Source organism: Mercenaria mercenaria, chromosome 10 (assembly GCF_021730395.1).
Source record: "Mercenaria mercenaria strain notata chromosome 10, MADL_Memer_1, whole genome shotgun sequence".
NCBI classification, from domain to species: Eukaryota; Metazoa; Mollusca; class Bivalvia; order Venerida; family Veneridae; genus Mercenaria; species Mercenaria mercenaria.
This window is the reverse complement of record NC_069370.1, coordinates 12,680,757-12,702,866: the sequence shown is the minus strand read 5'-3', so window position 1 is coordinate 12,702,866 and position 22,110 is coordinate 12,680,757. Positions and strand designations below refer to the sequence as shown.

At 35.1% G+C, this 22,110-nt stretch overlaps 1 protein-coding gene across 2 annotated transcripts in view; it reads right to left on the bottom strand.

The window, feature by feature from the left end:
* Window positions 1-1,328: 1,328 nt before the first annotated feature.
* LOC123559842 (galactose-3-O-sulfotransferase 2-like) overlaps window positions 1,329-22,110 on the bottom strand; it is a 36,663-nt gene continuing 15,881 nt past the window's right edge. For both annotated transcript variants that reach the window (XR_006688041.2, XM_045351962.2), the window contains exon 2: window positions 1,329-3,469. Coding sequence is in view for 1 of the 2 variants with exons in the window: in XM_045351962.2 (XP_045207897.2) it covers window positions 2,398-3,469 (1,072 nt within the window). In the remaining variant the exon portion in view is untranslated. The remainder of the gene's footprint in view (window positions 3,470-22,110) is intronic.

The window sequence follows — 22,110 nt, the reverse complement described above, 5'->3', positions numbered from 1 at the left end:
TTATTCTTGTTTAACCCCAATGGTATTCATGAAATATTTTTGCACATATATTTTTTGCAACATCAACCTTTGGTGACTGGCATTCTTGTCGACTACTGCATATAAGAATGAATGAAATTATAGTTAAATGAATTGAGATGACTGATTGACTGACTGACTGACTGACTGACTGACTAAATGAATGAACGGATATTCTGATTTTTTTTCATATTAAGATTACAAAATTAGTTAATTGACATATTTCTGACGCTTCTGAATTCGTTAAAGCATTTAAAAAATGTGGTTCTTCTGAAGTAAATATTTTCATTTGAATTGACAATCGAAATAGTTAATAGAAAGCAGCTCGTGCTGAAATATAATTCATGATCTGCTTTGTTACAAAAAGAATTCATATTGAGGAAAAAAATCTGTCAAATTCAGTTTATTAAAACTTAAAAGATGTTAAATCAAATGAGTACTTACGCAAGGCTTCCTCTTCCTCTTATGTCAAGACATTTGCAATATATAGATTATCGCGTGCGGTCATTTCAACCGGATGTTATCGCCTCGGACTAGATGAACGCGCGATGCGTGTTCCCGACTGATTAGACTATTCCCTTCACGGCGCAGGGTTTACTTGGACCATGCCTATTATCTCTTAAATTTAGTTAATATGCATACAATTATTTTCAACTATTGTTGGAATAAAACTTTTCAGCAGAAATTATATTGCACAGTTTATTTACTAGGAGATGAATGAATCAGTGTAAGCATTTGATGAAAAGTCTATGTTAGACGACTGTGTTTATTTTCATAATAATCATATATTATCCGTAAGTATTGACCTGGCACTTGTTAATCTTCGCCAATATTTTCGGGCGTTTTCGTTAATTTACGCAATATTTGTATCCTGAAAATATCTATATTAAACAGTTAACCAATGACACGGTGGGTCTGGCTATCACGCGCGTTACCACGGGTTCGAAGTCACTTAAATCGTTTTATAATGTATTGTAATGTTATGCTATCGATACCTGTTTTATTCTATCATGTATCATATTATATGAATTTTAATTGTTTTCTCTTGTAGTATTTATTTTTTGGGTACGCTAGTGACAGGTAATTTCTCTTTTTATCTAAGATACTTAAAACAATTATTTCACTTTTTTACAACGGGTAAAATGATAACAACTTTTAATAAATCGACCATAAATATCACGATACGTTTGATAAAATGAGTGATAAGTTTGCTAATAAGATCGGGGGGGGGGGGGGGGGGGGTATGGACAGACGTAGGAATCGACCCAACTACCCTGATATTGGCAGCTAAAAGCTTTGTCCGCTAAGCTACCTGCACATGCGACAGTATATCAATTTAGAATTATATATGAAATAATTATATCGCTATTTATGTTCGAAAACCAAAAATAAATTTACGGAAATATACGAAATATACATGAGTGCCAGGTCAATACTTACGGACACCACAACCACGAGAAATAAAATAATCTTGGAACAGTGTATACTACGGTGGCATAGGGGAGACAAAGGAAATATTTTATTTATCATCTGCGCACGTGTTAGCACCACATACGCACATGTTAGCTATTACGTTCGCTCGTGTTAGTACTACGTTGAACTTCCCTTGTGAAGTTCCGGTCTAGATTACAAACCCATTCTGATTGGCTGATGTGAAAATGTATGTCAGTCGTGGTTTAACTACACGTGTTCGCTAATATGTGTATATGCAGCATAAATGTGCAATATGAATTGAATAAACAGTACACGTGTATACCAATGTATGACTTCAAATTCAAAAGCATATATAAGATGAATTTCATTCATCATTTCGAGTTTTATTGTAAAACTGTGAATATTTTGTATTCTAGTTTTGTTAGTTTACATTTCGCGTAACATGTGCACACTGCTGTGACCTCCAGACTGGATGTTTATTGAGGAAGTTCACACAAGGATTTTTTCTGTAACGTTAACGAAAGCATAAAATATGTGTAGTATCTCTGCAATATGAAATATGAGACAATGTGACTGGTGCCTGATGGGAGATAAATTACGGCTTGCTCAATATGATTGATATCCATTCACCAAACTGCGCGTTTTAGGTAAGAAATGTTCGATTAAAACAGGTTAGTGCACTTTCCCGTTCATGACAATGGTTCTTATAGAATACATAGGGTTAGAGTATAACATGTAAAAAGCATTTTATTTCTGGTCTGGTGCCAGTGCCCAAGAATACCAAAGTACTTCCGGAATACTAGTGAAAATATAGAAAATATGTTTCACTGCGGTAAAAATATAGAAAAAATATGTTTCACTGCAAGGAAAAATAAATACAGTGAAAATATGAATTATATTTCATCGGTATTTTCCAGTATTTCATTAGTATGTATATAATAAAAACTACACGATTAAGTCGATGCCAAATTGTTTTGACTGATTTTTAAATCTTGTATCATCCATGTAAAAAATCATATAGCATTCTTCCAGGTTAATCGAAAAGCCTTTACCCCATCTCGATGGAGGGAAAATGTATGCGTTATCGTAATTAGACGGGTTTTGGCAAAAAGAATTTATTTCATTTAAAATGTGCTCGAAATAACGAACTTCTCCTAAGAAGTCTGTACCTGCTTTTCTTATCTTTCTGTTAAGCTCATTGGAAAAATATTCATAAATTTTATATTCTAACTTGTTTGTAGATTTAAGGTGATCTATCTGGAATTTGTTGAGAAACACTTTGCCGTGATGATTCAGCCTTTTCGGTGCGTAAGTTATATCGGCAAATGACCAGTTAAGAAGTCGTTTTAAAAGAATAAGAGATTCGTTAAACCTTTCATTAACAATTACTAGTAAGAATTCTGAGTTCAATGTAGTTAAGATATTTTGCATCTGACGATAGTTCATTGCTTCACTGTTCATCCCAAAGTATCTAGACATTACATTGTGAAGTTGATAGTTGGACGTATTCCTTACTATTTCATCGATAAATCTCTGTGCAGAATGCCCGAAGTCTCTTTTCATTGCCGTGTAACTAGGTGCAAAGAAAGCATTGCTGATAATCCTCTGGCTTGGTTCTCGAATGCTTCCGATTATTGAAGGATTTCTGACGATATGAGTGAAAAAAGTATAATTATACAATGTGTGTGTAGCAAAAATGTCAAACTTTTTTTTTCGTTTCAATAAAAGCGTTTTGTTATATTCACTTACAAAACTTTTCTTTGAGAGAAACACTGAAAGATTATTCCGAATTCCAAACCTGATGAAGATGCATGCAAGTGTGGTTGAACCAGTCTTAGGCACTTTTAAGTAAGCAATTCTTTTTATTTTTTCTCCCTGTTTACTCGATTTATTTCCAAGTTCATTGTCGTTGAATGCATTTTTTACCGATATCTGTGTTGAAATTGTAGTTGAAGATGTCCATAAACAAGATGTTGCTAACGCAAGTAGCAGAATAATTCCAATACATTTTTTGTTCCTGGAAGTGACAACGAGACGTGATACAAACATACAATTTTAAAGAGGCATTTCCCTATTAAATTGGTTTCAAACCCAAAACCCTTTTTAAAGATTTCCCATTCTATATCACTTATTTAACCATTTTCAATATTTGAAAGCTGTTAGTCAAAATATTACTTATTAAGTTGTATTTATATATATATCAATCAGTCATTAGGCTGAAATTTATAATTATATATGTCATAGGACGCCATTTTAACAGTATATCTACTTAACTGATTTTTGTTTCTATATCGACGTGTAACCATCAATGATAAACCAGTAGTCTAACATCATGTATAACCGCTTTAACCTAATACTTTCCCTATATGTCAGCCAAGTATTTTCTCAAACCTTTGTCCTTATGTCTTTTATTCATCATTAACAATTACTAACTTGTCACCCGTCACTAAATCTCCAATGCTGATGTGTAACGCTTCATTGCAGTGCATGTTAACATGTTACTGCGGTAACATTATGCATTTTGAGTAATAAATATCTAGTATATTCATGCTTGTTTTCATTTGTCTATCTAGATTGAGTTCGAACTAACTCTACAAAATGAATGTATGCCGACTGGGCTACGTCGACACTGGCGACAAACATGTGTTTAATCTTTAGGCAGGCATATTTATATAATTGTCTTTACGCTGACGCATGCATTTAAATGGAATATTCACTGTGTTTGTTTTACACCATTTTAAAGTTGTTCATTACATTTAAGTAACACTTTATAACATTTTTTCAGTTCTCTTATATTCTGTTAGGGATTTATTTAAAGAACAAAGATTCCAATTACACAGGGTAAAATCCCTATCAGAAATGTATATATGATTATTTCTTAAGTACTATTGTCGTTACCCCTTCGATATTAAAGTATTAACGGAGGAGAAGAAAACTAACGCACATTAAAGAAATTTTGCTTTTTAGATTTTTTTATTTTATTTCATAATTCCCGTCTTAAGATAAAATGCACCACCTACCATTTTTACAACGGACTGTCACGAAATGTTCACAAATTACAGTTAAAAATTCCCATCAGATATTTTTTTAAATTCTCTATTGTTCTGTAAATCCACTAATGTCGTTTTTACAGCAGAGCGCAAAATGATATACTTCACAAGATTCTTAAGTAGCGTTTAAATACACAACAAAAGCATTGCAAAAGAAATATTTTTAAATTTGTGTAAAAAAGAAATTGATGGTATACAGTTTGTAAACTTTATTTCGACGTCACAACGGAGGCAAATGATTTATGAACGTTTAACACGTACAACTGACGTAGAGTCAACAGAAACAACTAGTAGACGTTTAAGCATGAAATATATTTGTTTTAATCAAAGACGAGCTTGATGATCAACTTTATTATATACCTATATAAATTCTGTCAAAACTACGGCTTTTATTTTACAAGTAAATACGAGCTGAAAGAAAAAAGATCCATATTGTACCTGTTGCATTGCATTTTGCCGAACTACTTTCATTTAATATGCACGACCTGACAATGTTCAATCAATAGCTCACATATAAACTACACTCAGTTCTATTTTAACATTCATCAATTATTAAAACATTGACGATTCCGTTTGACGACAAACAAAATGGTGGAGGTATATAATAAATAGGGTCATTATTACAGTATCTAGATTCGACTCTCGTGGAATTTACCGGGTCGGATAACACTCCCGTCATGCAAAGTTTAACTCGAATTTTCGCATCTAATGCCTATATTTAGAAAATTGCAAGGTTTAAAAATAAATTTGAAAAGGCGTACAAAATTTCAATCGCTATTTGAAAAAGCGTACATAATTTCAATTGCTATCGATTCCGTAAAAGAATAAAGGGGGTCATCAGTAAAGTTCGCTCTATATACCATGGAACTTTCCCTACCCCAGGTAAAAAGGAACGACGATTTCATTCTTATTTCGTAAATTTACATTAATTCAATTTTAGATTTTATTAATATTGTTAAATAAAATGAAATAATATCACAATAATAATAAAATGAAGATGATATTTCATGACAATCTTTAATCAGATGAAATGTTCGGGGAACATGTTCCCCTATACATGACAAGCAAATTCTAACGGTATTGTGATGAATCAGCAGTTACTGATTTTATTCATACTTAAATTCAATCAGTTATCAGCAATTTAGATTCTTAGCAAGGATATTCTGCTTTTTTAACGTATTCCTTTTAGTCTGCCGACTTACTTTCAAGTGCGATGAATGATTCGCGATAGAATTTTCGAACATTTCGACATTGCTAGAAAAAGTCCCGTGCCTCAAATGGAGTTAATCAAATTTGACAAATCTTTACACCAGTGACGTCTCAGTTGCGTCAAAAATGTAGTCGTATTATGCTTTTATCACAGTCCAATGCGATTTTTAAAATATAAGGGCCATTAGGGTGGTAACTTTTCAGTGACGCTGAGTATACCTTCAACACGTTCACGCTGCGAAGATTTACTCGTGGTACTTGACGTGCATATACTTTAATTCGACACGCACGACTCGTGACTACACGCGGAAGTGTCAACAGAACAGTTTGCAAAAAAAAAAAAAATATGACAATGAATATTGTTATTTTTGGTTTGAAGGAGTGAAAAAAAACGTTTTTCAAATTTGATTACTACTGAGTATTTTAATTAAATTTTTTTTTAGAGTGTGTATGCGCTAATATGTCACAAATTGACATAGGGGCTTATTTTATCTGTATTGTAAATGCAGGTATTGCATTTTTTTTGTAAATTTTGAGTTATTGAGGTAAATGTCAGATTTCACGATGAAATCCTCTCTTTTTTCGTATTTATAATTTAAAATTTCCCATGAAAATTTCATTAAATTTCTGTTCGTAATAAAAATTTTGTTATTTTTAAACTTCAGTAATTTATGTTTTTACCCAAACCCACTATAAGGGGCCCTCAAATTGTCAATTTAAATCCGCCAAAGTAGTTAGATTCCCCGGTTATCGTGAACCCCGTAAAACACAATGTCGGAGTCACGGCTTGCCGTGAACCCTATAAAAATTTAGTATTTGGCGGGACATTCCCTTTAAAGACTGGACTAGTATCCTTGCGCCCACCCCCCTTTCCGACTTTATAGACGAATTATGTTGAATTTTTTCTTGCTGAATTTTATGCCCGATCGGCTTCTTCCCCCAGCGTTTTCCCTGGTGATTAAAAACCGGAAGTACAATCCCCGAGGTTCATTGTCTTCCTCCCTGGATGTGATACTCCCGGCAGGCTTTCGTCCAGGTTGTCCCGTAAACCGCAAAGCGAGATTTTTTTCTCTAAAGTCAGTTTGGGATGCAACACCTACCCCCATAGGGACCCCAACACGGAATCAACGTATTCACGGTTTAAAAGGGACGTATTTGTTTTTAGAAGCTGCGTTTTGTTTGGCTATTTAAAAGTTCACAATTTTTAAAAACCCTGTGTCACGTAGATTAGTTTGGACTATAAAAAACTTTTTGTATCTAGAGAAATGAACTTTCTTTTTTTTTCTTTCTTATAATCTTTTTTTTTTTTTCTTTTATTCTATTCATTGTTAATAATCTCTAGGTAATAAATTTGTAAATTTGTAAAGGGTTTTGATTTTTTTGAGGGTTACTGTCGCCGTACCCCTTTTCCTGTCACAATGGGTCAAAAGTGGGTTTGGTCGCCCGGGAACAGTAGCTATTCAAACATTATTAACCCCCATTTAACTGCAGCAAAAATTTGAAAAGATTCTTTGTTTTTTTCTTTGTTAAAAATATAATAGTTTTATTCTTTTTTAGAGTAGTTTACCTCAGACAAGAAAAGAAGATCCGTGCTTCAGCAAACCCAGCTTTTTTTGGTCACAGATGATGGGACAGTTGTTTCGACATTTGGTTTTCTGGGGGGTTCGTTCCTTTTATTTTTCTTTTGGGTTTATTTTGTGTCACTCTTGTTTAAGCCCCAATTCTGTGCTGAGAGGACGCCTTGGGGAAAGGAGAGTTTCCTACTCACTCTTACTTGTGCTTTCCCCCTATTTTCCCCCAGTGATCTTTAGGTTTAGTGTGCTGTATACATACAGATACAGTATTTTTTTTTTTTTTTGTGTGTGTTGCAAGCTTGTTTACTTGCAAATACTTTTACTATTTTTAAAAGTTTTAGTGTACCAGTTGTGTTATCCTATATTTATCTTAGGATAAAGCACTTTGTTTTATTTTTTTTTATTTGTTAACTAAATTTGTTAAATAGTTACGTTGTGATTTTGAAAAGGTAGGGTATTGTTACGCCTATGTCACTTTTTTGTTGATTGTTGCCTATGAAACTTGATTGACAATTAGTACTTTTGGAACTTGTGTATTATTTTGTGAGGATTTGGGTGTATATATAGTAGAGTTATAATTTTTTTTTGGCTCCAGTGGTAATGTAGAGTTTAGGAAAATAGTGTAGTCTAGTATTCCCTCACGTTTGGGTTTTTTTTAGTGTCTCGGGTTTTTATATACTGTAGGGTAGTGTTTTATAGTTTTAAGAGTGAATCTGATAGTGTAGTAGAGTTAAACAAAGGTGGGAAAGGAGTTGGGTTTATGAAGGGAGGAGTTACGAAACTTTTTTTTAAGGAAGAGCAGGCTGGGGGGGGGGCCCCCCCCTGATGAAAGACTAGTAGTTTAGAAGCAGGAAAGATGATTGAGTTAAAAGCTAGATTGCAAAAGGAAAAATAGATTTAAAACGTAAGTTAAAATTAGAAAGTTAGAATACGGACGAAAAGTTAGAACAGGATAATTAGAAATGGAAAAGGAGAAGTTAAACTAGGAATTAAAAAGAAAAGGAGGAAGCAGAAGTAGGAGATTAAAAAACAGAGCATAAGTTTAAGAAAGATTTTAAAAAAGATGAGTTAAAAGAAAAAATTTTAAAGGTTAAAAGATGTTTCTCCCTTTGAGGGAAAATTTGTTCCATGGATGCATTGAATGTGTACAAAAAGTACGCTTTTGCGAGGACTGGGAAAAAGGATATGGTCACTTAATTCCTTTCCCTTTTAAAAGGGTACGGCAGGAGAGGTTTTTGATAGGCTTCCTTTGGAAAGTGGGAAGGATTATGATAAACTGAAAGCCGCTTTGCTGTCAGTTCGAACTCACTGACGATGGCTATAAGAAAAAGTTTAGAACTGAGAGGCCTGTGAAATGAATTTTGGTTTTTCTACCCAGAATAAGTAGATTTTAGTGGTTGGTTTTGATTGAGTAAGGAGAGAAAACGTACAAAGGTTTGTTAGATTTTATTCTTAGGGCCCAATTTTTAGATTTGTAATAGGAATATCCCAGAATTTGGTAGTAAGAGGTTGTTAAGCTAAGGATGTAGCAGAAGATGCAGATTTTTTTGCAAAGATGAGGAGGCCCCAAGTATGTGTGAACGAACCAATAAGGGGAGTATAAACTATGAAACACCCAGAGACAGTATCTATTAGTCAAAATGTAGGACTAGTAATAGAGGTAGTAGCAATGTTGCTTTAGGGGTAGAGGTTTTCAACCTTGGTTTTGTCTGAGTGTAATAAGTGGGGTCGAATAGGGCTGCTAATTATGTAGGAGGGAAAGTACGGGGGAAAATGGGCCCAATGCAACCCAGAGTTAGAGGAGAGCGGAAAGGAAAAGTGTAAAGGGGATTAGAAATAGAAAGGGAAAAAAGAAATAGAGGTAGAACCCGTGCCCGATCGGGGGTTTGAGGTAGGGGAAGAAATAGAGTTAGAGATAGGTAGTAAGTAGGTCAGAGAGTGGAAATAGTTTTATAGAACAAAGTGAAGTAGAGGAGTTAGGTTTGCTTGGTGTAAGTAATGTCCTACAAAACCGGTACTTGTTTGGTAGGGATGTTTTCGTTTGCGGGATACAGGTTGTACATGTGTGTAGTGAAAAAGGGCTTGTAGAAGCAAGTCGTTTTTAGAGAAAAACCCCTAGATGTAAGTACATAGATGGGAGTGAACTAGGTAATTTTAGCTAGAAAAATATTGATTGTCCCTATTTCAAGGGTACAGTAGAGGGGGGTTGGTTTAGTAATCCTACAATGTGTTATAATTGGGAATGTAGAGGGAGCTGTGAACCTCGTTAGTAGCTTAGCGTTCAGCAGAAAAATAGGGCGCAAGCCCAAAATAAGAAGCAAGTAAAACTTAAAGTTCCGTCTCAGATTTTAGATGTATCTAGGAGGAATTCTTTGAAAAGCAAACAGAATGATGCACTTTTGATTTGTTAGAAAGGGAAGGGTGAGGAAAGGGCGTTAAACGTGTAGAGGTAAAGGTTCAGTTGGGTTTTAGATGGGAATAATTTTTATTAGAGAGTTACCCCCCCAGAATTTGCAAAAAAGACAGTTGATTGTCCTAAATGTTTAGGAAACTGTGATGAAAATTGCACATGACCGTTACTGTCAGGCCCTTTAGGTATAAGGATAAATAGTGATTGGGTTTTTGGCGAATTTTTCTGGCCCGGGTAAAGGCAGAGGTTAGGGGTATGTCAATGTAGTAAATTTTTTAACGTACTATGCTAAGGGTAGAGTAAATAAAGTTTTTAGGAAAAAAGCCTTTTTATTGATATCCCTTTAAGAGAGTTTCCGTCGATATCGTTGGTCCCATCGATAGACTGATAGGAAAAACAGGTACATTTTGATTGGGAGATTATGTACTAGATTTCCCGAAGTATAGCACACCTGTATTTAAAATGAGAGAGTAGCAGAGGGATTTTGTAGTATGTACGTAGATTGGAGTGCCAGGAGGAAAAGCTTACGATTTGGGGTCGCAGTTTACGTAGAAATTTTTGGCGAAGTAAGTGGTTATTGTCATTTGGCAGTTACACAAAACCGTATCCCCTATGTGTAACGGTTTTTGTAGAGAAGTTTAAGGTGTTTAAAAAGATGTTGAAGCGTTTTTGTGTGTGGAGACCCAGAGATTGGGATAGTTTTGAATGCTATGTTGTTTGCTTACCCTGAAGTTCCCCAAGAAAGTTTGGGGTTTTCTCCCTTTGAGTTACTTTATGGTAGAACAATCCGTGGGCGTAAAATGTGTAGAGAGTTATGGGTTTGGGAAAGGAAGTGGGTTAAAAAAACCCTTCCCGTATGTTATGGTTTGCAAGAAAAATTTGAGGATAGTGTAAAATAGTCAGCAAAGTTAGCAAAAAAAGTGAGTTTCAAAAAGTTTACAATGGAAGGCTAGAGATAGGAGGTTTAAGGGAGGGGTAAAGGGATTGATTGTTACCTACGAAACATAATAAGTTGTTGTTAAATTTGGGAAAGGGGCCCTTTCTAGTTTGTAGAGGTAGAAATAGACTAGTTACGGATAGATGTAGACGGGAAAGTTGAAAAGTTTCATGCAAAAATGCTGAAACTTCTGTGAAAGGGAAAGGTGTAGAAGTTATACCAGATAAGGGTTTTTAAGTAAAGGGTTTGGGGCGCTTTGGGGAGGATCAGAGAGATTATGCAGATTAGATCCCAATGAAGTAGTGATGAGTTTGGGTAGAGTAGAAAGGAAAAGTTTTGTGTCCTATAAAGCAGGGTACAGAAAAAGTACCCCAAGTTTAGAGTAAATCCGGGGTTACCGTAGAAGTAAGGGAAATAGTAGACTTGTTAGAAAATTTTCAAATGTATTGACGTATATTTTTGTATGGTACTTTATTGTATTTTTAAATTTTCTCAAATTTTGGCGCCCTTGCAGTTCCACCCAGGTTTTTTTACGAAAAAAGGGGCAGCCAATCTTGTAGAGTGGGGGGAAAATCAAGAAAAGTTTCAGACTTTGAAGGGTGCTTTAAGGGTCGCCTTTTTTGAAATTGCCCGTTTAGATCGACTTTTATATTGAGAGTAGATGTTAGATTTTGGTTTAGGTAGATTGCTTCAGGAAAGTGATGGAGAGAAATTACCTGTAGCGTAGCTAGTAGAAAATTTCTCCCAGGGGGCAAAAGTACTCAGTGATAGAAAGGGTGTTTAGCGTTGTTGGGGGAGTAGCTAAGTTTCACGGTATTTGTTCGGTAAAACTTTTTATTAGGGGCAGTCATCGCCGCTCACTTATTTGAATAAAGCGAAACTTAGCAATTCCAGGTGATGGATGGGGATTGGATTGAGCCATATAGGTCGTATCGAGCAATTCTGGGAGAGAAAAAGAGGCGCAGTTATTTGGTAGGTGTAGGCGGTTGTTATTATATGATGTACAGATAGTGACAGTGTGCGTTTTTTTTTTTTGGTTTGCATGTGCAGTTGCCAATTTTTTTATTTAAGAAAATTATAAATTTTTTTTTTAAGGGGGACGTGTGTCACAAAATTTACTAGGGCCTTTTTTTATCTGTTTGTAAAAGCAGGTATTGCTCATCTTTTTGTAAATTTTTGAGTTATTGAGGTAAATTTTCAGTTTCACGCAGAAAAACCCCTTCGTTTTTCTTATTTATAACTTAATTTCCCTGTAAATTTCTTAATTCGTCGTATAGAAAATTGATATTTTTAAACTTAGTAATTTATGTTTTTTCCCCCAAAAAAACCCATAATGGGCCTAAATTGTCAATTTAAATCCCCGCCAAAAATAGTTAGTTTCCCCCCGGTATATCGTGAAACCCCTGGAAACACAAATAGTCGGGTCCACGGCTTAGCCCTGAAACCTATGAAATTTGTATTTGGGGGGACATTCCCCTTTTAAAAAGTGGATGTTTGCCTTGCGAACCACCTTCCCACTTTATAGACGAATCTATGTCTGAATTATTTTCTTGCTAGAAATTTATGTCGATCGAGTTCTTCCCCCATGCGATTTTCCGGTGAGTCATAACCCGGAAGAAAAATGCCCGGGTTCCTTGTCTTCATCGCCTGGTGTGATATTCCCGCGCAGAGCTTTTGTCCCCTGGTTGTGCCGTAAACCGCAAAAAGATGATTTTTGTTTTCCTCTGAAGTCAGCTCAGGGATGCAATACCCACCACCCTAGGGAGCCAACACGGAAACAACGTATTCACGGGTTTAAAGGGGCTGTATTTTGAATTTTAAAGCTGCGTTTTGTTTTTTGCTCTTAAAAATTCCCAAATTTCATTAAAGACCGTGTCCTCGATTAGAATGGACTATAGAATTTTGTATTAGAGATACTGAACTTTCTTTTTTTTTTTTCTTTAATCAATTTTTTTTTTCTTTTATATTTTCATTTTTAATAATCTCTTTTGTAAAAAAATTTGTAAATATTGTAAAGGGTGTTGATTTTTTTTGATGGTTACTGTCGCCGGTAGGGCCCTTTTCCTGTCACAATATACCCTGACAAAAGGGCATCTGTTGGCCCAATTTTCCAGTGAATTAAATAAATTTGGAATAGCATATCATTTTGATACCATATTAAAGTAGAAGTTATCTCCGGCCTGAATGTATAATTGTTTTCTTGGTTATTAGTGAAACTTTTTATCTAAGACATCGCAAACATTACATGCACGTCTGTTTTTGGTGCCACGTTAAAAAGCGATAAAAAAATCGGTTGATTTTCTCTCATTGTTTATTTTTCAAATGACAGCAAAGAAACTTACTCTTTATGTGTGTTATACAACGGTTTTACAGCGCTAGACAGTATTTTTCACTTTTATTTTCAAAAAAAAAATGAAGAAAAATGACAACTCAATTTTTTAGATTTTTAGAAAAAATGACACTTGTCTTTTTTAACGGAAAAAAAAGAAAAAAAACTTTAGTTTTTTATATTTTCAAGATAAACTTATGTTTGATTGTTTTGTTTGTTTTGGGTTTAAGGTTTCGATGGAGGCATTGAGAAACAAAAATCAAACAACACCAAATCATAGAAAGAAAGAGTTGTTTGACATGAAATTTAACAGCATGTAAAACATGTATATTACTTTACGAAACAAGTGTCGTATACTGATATAAACATTGAATTCCGGAAAAGGGCTGCCTAAAGGGGGTCCACTTCCGGACAGTTAAACGCCTTTAAAAACTCCCATTTTCAAAGAACTGTTCACATGTTTGTTTTGATTTCATTTGCAATAGCGTGCGAGTGGTGAAATTTCACGTAACAAGGTGGAACATAGTTTTCAGCAATTGTTTATCTTTTTTTCTTTACAAATGGCATTCATTTCAAAGGGAGACAACTTTTTTTCAAAGATTACTTAAAATAAACGGAAAAAGTTGTTTCCCTTTGAAAATGAATGTCATTTGTACTTAAAATAATCGGAACAGTTGTCTCCTTTGAAAATGAATGCCATTTGTAAATAATAAAGATAAACAATTGCAGAAAACTGTGTTCTACCCTTTTTATGCGATATTTCACCACTCGCACGCTATCGCAAATGCATCAAAACGAACGTGTGTAACTGTTCTTTGAAAATGGTGAGGTTTTAAAGGCGTTTAACTGTCCGGAAATGGAGCCCTTTAGGCAGCCCTTTTCCGGAATTCAATGTTTATGTTTTTGTGGGGGGTAGGGGTTGTGTGGGGGGGGTAAGGGAAAGGGCGAAAGGGGGGTTGGGGGGGTGTGTAAGGGGGGGGTAAAATGGGGAAGGGGTGGGGGGTTGGGTGGGGGGGGGGGGGTGGTGGAAAAAAAGCAAGAGGCCCAGATAAATTTTTTTATAAAAAAAGTAAGAAAGGGGAAGGATCTAGGAAGTACATTCCAAAAACCCTTACTTTAAGTAGGTTAATCGCATGGGGGGATACAGGTTGACAATGATGGGAAAAGGGGACTAAGAACAAGCTTTTTAGAAAAACCCAATGAAAGCCTAGAGGGGAGGAACATAGGCTAGATGTAGCTAGAATAGAATTGATTGCCGTATTTCAAACAAACTTTGGTTGTAGATAACCCCCAAAATATTTAAAATTTGGGTAATGTGGGGGACTGTAGAACCTCAGTTTAGAGCTTACGCACATAAAACAGGCCCCCAAAAGTTAAAAGCAAGAAAAAGCTTAAAAATTTCCGTCTCAGATTTTAGATTTCTAAGGGGAATTCTTAAAAAAAAAACAGAATATAGCATTTTAGATTTTGAAAAAAAAGGGCTGGGGGAAGGTACGATAAGCATGAGAGGTAAAGGTTCAGTTATTTTAGATGGGGAATAGATTTTAATAGAGAGTATACCGCCCAAATTTAACAAAAGTAGACGGGGGATTGAAACCTAAAGTTTTAAGAAACTGGATAAAGTTGCCATGACCCTTTCTGTCAGGCCATTTGGGTATAAGGAAAAAAACTTATAGGGTATTGGGCAATTTTTACGGCCAGGATAAGGGCAGAGGTTAGGAGGTCTGCACATGTAGAAAATTGTCAACGTACTATAGCAAGGGTAGATTTAAAAAATTCTTTTAGGAAAAATGCCTTTGATGATACTCCTTAAGAATTTCCCGTCGATTCGTTGGTCCGATCGAACCTATACTGATAAAAAACAGGTACTTTTTTGACTATGGAGATTATGCTACTAATATCCAAAGCTATAGCACTCCCATATTGAAACGAGAAGTAGAAAGGGGCATTAGTTATGACAGAATAGGAGTGCCGAGAAATGTTTCCGATTGTGGATCGCGTTTACGTCAAATTTAGGGCGAAAAAGTAGGTTTATTGTCTTTAAGGCAGTTAACTAAAACACCGAACACCCTATTTTAAGGGTTTTTAGTAAAAGTTTTAAGGGTAGTTTAAACAGATGTTGAAGCTATGTGAGTGAGAGCCTAAGATTGGGGTAGGTTTTGAATGTATGTTTTTGCTTACCGGGAAATCCCCAAAAAATTTGGGGTTTTCCCCCCTTTGAGTTTTCTTTAGTAGAACAATCTGGGCCGATAACTGTGCTAAGAATTAGGCTGGAAGACGGAAATGAAGGTTTAAAAACCCCTTACCAGTATGTTTTGGATTTGCAAGAAAAGTTTGAGGAACGTGTAATAGCTCAGCAACGTTAGCAAAAAATATTTCAGATACAAGAAGATTTTAATAGAAGGCTAAATAGGAGGGTTTAAAACAGGTAGTAAGGGACTTGTATTTTTTACCTACGAAACATAATAAGTTTTGTTACATTGGGAAAGGGGCCTTACGATAGTAAGGTATAAATAACAGATTACAGGATAGATGTAGACAAAGTTGAAAACGTTCAGCAAACAGCTGAAACAGTACGTAAAGGAAGGGTATAGTAAGTCTATCCAATAAGGGGATTTTAAAAAGGTTGGAGCAGCTATTGTAGAGGGGGACAGAGAGATTTGAAGTTTTAAACCAAAAATATTGGTGATTTTTGAGTAGAGTAGAAAAGGAAAAAGTTTTGTGTCCTATAAAGCAGGGTACAGAAAGACAAAGAAAGAAAAAATCCGAGTTACCATAGAAGTAAACAGAAGTAGAAACTTTTAGAAAATTTCCAAATTATTGACAATAATATTTTGTATGCTACTTCATTGATACTTTTTTAAATTTATCTCAAAAATTTGGGGCCCATTGCAGTTCCACCACAGTTTGACGAAAAAGGGTCAGCCAAATCTTGAAAAGTGGGGGGAAAAACCCGAAAAAAACTTTTTCCAAATTTAAGGCTACTTAATGGGTCCGCCTATTTTGAAGTTGCCAGATTTAGATCAGACTTTTATATTGAGAGTAGATGCTTCAGATTTAGGTTTAGGCTCAGTATTGCTTCAGGAAAGTGATGGAGAGAAATTACCTGTAGCGTATGCTAGTAGAAAATTGCTACCTAGGGAGCAAAAGTACTCAGTGATAGAGAAGGAGTGTTTAGCGATAGTATGGGCAGTAGCTAAGTTTCACCGGTATTTGTTCGGTAAAGACTTTGTATTAGAGACAGATCATCAGCCGCTCACTTATTTGAATAAAGCGAAACTTAGCAATTCCAGGCTGATGAGATGGGCATTGGCATTGCAGCCATATAGGATCAGTATCAGAGCAATTCCTGGTAGAGAAAATGTAGGCGCAGATTATTTGAGTAGAGTGTAGGCAGGTGGCTATATTATATGATGTACAGATAGTGACAGTGTGCGTTTTTTTGTTGTGTTTGCTATGTGCAGTATGCCAATTTGTTTTCATTTAAGAAAATTATAAATTTTCTTTTTAAGGGGAGACGTGTGTCACAAATTGACATACGGGCCTTATTTTATCTGTATTGTAAATGCAGGTATTGCATCATCTTTTTGTAAATTTTTGAGTTATTGAGGTAAATGTCAGATTTCACGCATGAAATACCTCTCATGTTTTTCTGTATTTCATAACTTAAATTTCCATGTAAATTTCATTAAATTCTGTTCAGTAATAAGAAAGTTGATATTTTATAAACTTCAGTAATTTATGTTTTTATCCCCAAAACCACTATAATGGGCCTCAAATTGTCAATTTAAATCCGCGCCAAAGTAGTTAGATTCCCCGGCTATATCGTGAATCCCGTGGAAACACAAATAGTCGGAGTCCACGGCTTAGCCGTGAATCCTATGAAATTTAGTATTTGGCGGGACATTACCCTTTAAATAGACTGGACTAGATATGCCTTGCGCACACCACCTTCCGACTTTATAGACGAATCTATGTCTGAATTATTTTCTTGCTAGAAATTTATGCTCGATCGAGCTTCTTCCGCCATGCGATTTTCCTGGTGATGTCATAACCCGGAAGTACAATGCCCGAGGTTCACTTGTCTTCACTCGCCTGGATGTGATATTCCCAGCGCAGAGCTTTCGTCCCATGGTTGTGCCGTAAACCGCAAAGACGATGATTTTTGTTATCCTCTGAAGTCAGCTCAGGGATGCAATCACCTACCACCATAGGGAGCCAACACGGAATCAACGTATTCACGGTTTAAAGGGACTGTATTTTGAATTTAGAAGCTGCGTTTTGTTTGTGCTACTTAAAGTTCACAATTACATTAAAGACCTGTGTCACGTCAGATTAGAATGGACTATAAGAACTTTTGTATCTAGAGATACTGAACTTTCTTTTTTTTCTTTCTTATAATCAATTTTTTTTTTCTTTTCATATCTATTCATTGTTAATAATCATCTTATGTAAATAAATTTGTAAATATTGTAAAGGGTGTTGATTTGTTTTGATGGTTACTGTCGCCGGTACGGCCTTTCCTGTCACAATATACCCTGACAAAAGGGCATCTGTTGGCAATTTTCCAGTGAATTAAATAAATTTGGAATAGCATATCATTTTGATACCATATTAAAGTAGAAGTTATCTCCGGCCTGAATGTATAATTGTTTTCTTGGTTATTAGTGAAACTTTTTATCTAAGACATCGCAAACATTACCATGCACGTCTGTTTTTGGTGCCACGTTAAAAAGCGATAAAAAAATCGGTTGATTTTCTCTCATTTGTTTATTTTTCAAATGACAGCAATGAAACTTACATCTTTATGTGTGTTATACAACGGTCTACAGCGCTAGACAGTATTTGTCACTTTTATTTTCAAAACAAAATGAAGAAAAATGACACACTCAATTTTTTAGATTTTTAGAAAAAATGACACTTGTCTTATTAACGGAAAAACGAAAAAAAAACTTTAGTTTTTTATATTTTCAAGATAAACTTATGTTTGATTTGTTTTGTTTGTTTTGGGTTTAAGGTTTCGATGGAGGCATTGAGAAACAAAAATCAAACAACACCAAATCATAGAAAGAAAGAGTTGTTTGACATGAAAATTGAACAGCATGTAAAACATGTATATTACTTTACGAAACAAGTGTCAGTATACTGATATAAACATTGAATTCCGGAAAAGGGCTGCCTAAAGGGGCTCCACTTCCGGACAGTTAAACGCCTTTAAAAACTCACCATTTTCAAAGAACTGTTACACATGTTTGTTTTGATACATTTGCAATAGCGTGCGAGTGGTGAAATTTCACGTAACAAGGTGGAACATAGTTTTCAGCAATTGTTTATCTTTTTTTCTTTACAAATGGCATTCATTTTCAAAGGGAGACAACTTTTTCTCAAAGATTACTTAAAATAATCGGAAAAAGTTGTTTCCCTTTGAAAATGAATGTCATTTGTACTTAAAATAATCGGGAACAGTTGTCTCCCTTTGAAAATGAATGCCATTTGTAAATAAATAAAGATAAACAATTGCAGAAAACTGTGTTCTACCTTGTTATGCGATATTTCACCACTCGCACGCTATCGCAAATGCATCAAAACGAACGTGTGTAACTGTTCTTTGAAAATGGTGAGGTTTTAAAGGCGTTTAACTGTCCGGAAATGGAGCCCCTTTAGGCAGCCCTTTTCCGGAATTCAATGTTTATATCAGTATACTGACACTTGTTTCGTAAAGTAATATACATGTTTTACATGCTGTTCAATTTTCATGTCAAACAACTCTTTCTTTCTATGATTTGGTGTTGTTTGATATTTGTTTCTCAAGGCCTCCATCGAAACCTTAACGCCGTTTTTTTTCAATTCAGGTCATGTAACGGCGGGCAGTTAACCTATCCAGTGTTCCTGGATTCTGTACCAGTACAAACCTGTTCTCCACAAGTAACAGCCAACTTCCCCACATAAATCAGAGATGGAGGACTAATGATTTCAGACACAATGTCGTTTATCAAATATTCACGGAGAACATACGCCCCGAGGATCGAACTCACGACCCCGCGATCCGTAGATTAATGCTCTTACCTATTGAGCTAAGCGGGCGGGCAAACTTATGTTTGATAGAATATTAAAAAAATAAGTACTTTTACCATCCAGTTATTTTTTAATTTATGGTTTATCAAACATATCCGTCAGTAAAATGTGACGTCAAAATATAACGCATAAAACTCTATCTAATTTAATGTTGCGTCAAAAGAATAATATGGATAAACAGACATAATACGTTTTCACTCACGGTTTGTTTGTATGTGCATATGACAGAAATAGCAAAATATCAAGCTTTAAGTTCTTTTGCATTACGTATTGTTCTTTAGATAATTACTTTATGTTAAATGTATATATGCATGTATATATATTATGTACTCTTCCTGTGTGGAGGTAATAAAAGAATTCAATTCTATTTTTTATTCAGAACATGTTTTACTGGAAAAGAACACAAACAAACAAAAAAAAACACTGAACATAAGTGAAAAAATGTCTTGCATATCATAACTTAAATAATAATAAATCAAAAATGGCTAATTAATGAAAAGAACACAAGCAGTATCTGCATTAACTAATTTTCATAGCAGTAGGAGAAAATGTATTATTGTATTTGATTAAACATTCGATATAGGTTGTTCCGCGCAATATCGATGCGATCCCAAACTAATATACGTACGTGCAGTGAACTATGAATGTGAAAAAATCCTTGCATAATTTGTACAAATAAATTTCATCTTTTTGCCCGCTACACATATCTCTACAAGTTAAGTAGTTGTACACTCTTTTAACTTTTGCTCAGGTGGGGCGATGTCCGGTGTCCATCGTCTGTCTGTCAACATTGAGCTTGTGTATGCCATTGAGACTGTATTTTTCAATTAATCTAAGACTTAAAATTTGGTCAGCATGATTGCCTAAGTCAAGTTCGAAAATTGGTTATCTGGGGTAAAAAACTAGTTCACCATTTATCAGTTGCACTGTCATGTTGATTTTTAACAAGGTTATAAAAGGACCGCTTTTACTGACAGGCGGTACTTAATAATGACACATGCGATGCTGGCGATTTATGGGAAAAAAAGTTTTTAAATTGAAAATGCGCGAACTAAAGCCCGCGCGAAACTGCCTTTTTGCCGTTTGCGCAAAATTTTATGCTTGCGAATTTAAATGATTTCAGTGAAACGCGTCTGATTGGCTCAGATACTACAGTAGTATATTTATAATTGACTTAGAGCAAAAGCTTCTTGCTTCCATTTAATGTCAAAGTGTATCAAGAAATAAAAAACTGTTAAGTTCTAATGTTGTTTTAAACGATGTTAATTTACGGCACTCATATACCAGCACTCACTACTGGATGCACATACCAATAATCATAGTTTAAAACCCTGTAAAATATCCATTAAAATAGGAAAAACCGTAAATTGACACCATTAATTCTTGTATCACTTTATTTAACAGGTTTCACAATATTAATGGGTTACATGTTAAAATACCATTAAAACACCCATTTTTTTACCATGAATCATGCCATTAAAAATTTAGTATGGTAGCTAAAAAAGTTAATGGTTTTGAAAAAATAGTGATTTTCTGTATATTTTGAATTTAACAGGATTCTTCATGGCCCTTAAATTTGATTTAATGCCCATTAAATGTTCAGGTTCTGTACGATTTCATTTTAAAGTAAACTTAATGGCCCTTAACAGCAATGTGATGCCCATTAAATCCTACATTCTGTAAAATTTGATTCGTATATTTTCTTTTTTTTTGTTTTCGGCTTACACTAACATTGAATGCTTATAATTCCAGTCCGATATTGTTCTAAAATGGACTTTAATCACAATAAATACATACTACGCACACATCGTCTATAAGATATCATGATGTTATATTTAGTTGCATTAAAGTTATTTCCCCTTGATGCAGTTACGCCATTTTTTTTTCAAATGTTTGCAAAATTGTGTTCCTACAAAAAATCGGATTTATTTCAATGAAAGTCGGATGAAAACATATTAATTTATTACATCAATCTACATTATTTTGGTAAGGGTAAATACGTATTGATGCATGCCACTTTTTCGTTTTTTTGTATTTCCTGTCCAAATAATCAGCATTTGTATAAGAATATGGGTCGGGTAAGGAATTTACATTATAAAATGTGTTCAGACCAGTTTAGATTTTCAAATTTTCCAATCCTTGAGTAGAAACTAAGGTTTATAGAGAAGTGAACAGTACACATGATTGTGAAGATTTACAGTTTGATATAAATTCATTTGACGCATGGGCAGATCAATCGCTTCTTCGTTTCAATGAATCAAAGAGTGTGGTACGCTTGATTGGGGAGGGGTGGAGCTGCTTGTGATGCAATCCCTCAAACATTTGCTCTTAGCTGTTTAAGTGCATGGACCTGAGCATAAAGTACACTGACGAGATATGAAAACGCAACAAACATATGCCAGAATATTTTTTTTATTACATAAAGCATCACCTTAAAATGTTCAACACATACATATCTCGATACTCTCTACCCATTGTGTTCAAATTTAATCAGCACAATAGACCGTAAAATTACCATTGTTTGTACCGCAACTTTTCCTCGTGCGCTCCGTGCAAATTTACCATGTGGTCAGTTCGTTTTAAATTTCATTTGAGAATTGACATAACACACCTAAGATTTATAAAATCAATATAATTTTGGAAAGTTATAAATTAAAGTGATGCCGCGGTTAAATAACGCAGATCGAAATCAGATATTACGACTGTTAGAAACTGGTATTACGCAAACAGCGGTCGCTAGACGTTTTAACGTCAACAAATCGACAATTTCGCGGTTGATTCAGCAATACAATCGTACTGGCTCCGTGTTGGACAGTCCACGACCAGGGGCAACGCCAGCAACGACGCCACGTCAGGACGTTTACATTCATCAACGTCATCTACGTAACCGTAAACTTACAGCGACATCAACTGCAAACATAGTCGTTGGGACAAAAGGTCGACCAATCCATCGAACCACAGTGACCAAACGATTACGTAATTACGGGATACGGTGCCGGCGGCCAGCGAAAGTTCCCGTGCTCACTGTACGTCATCGACGTCAACGACTCCAATGGGCACGTGCCAACATCAAC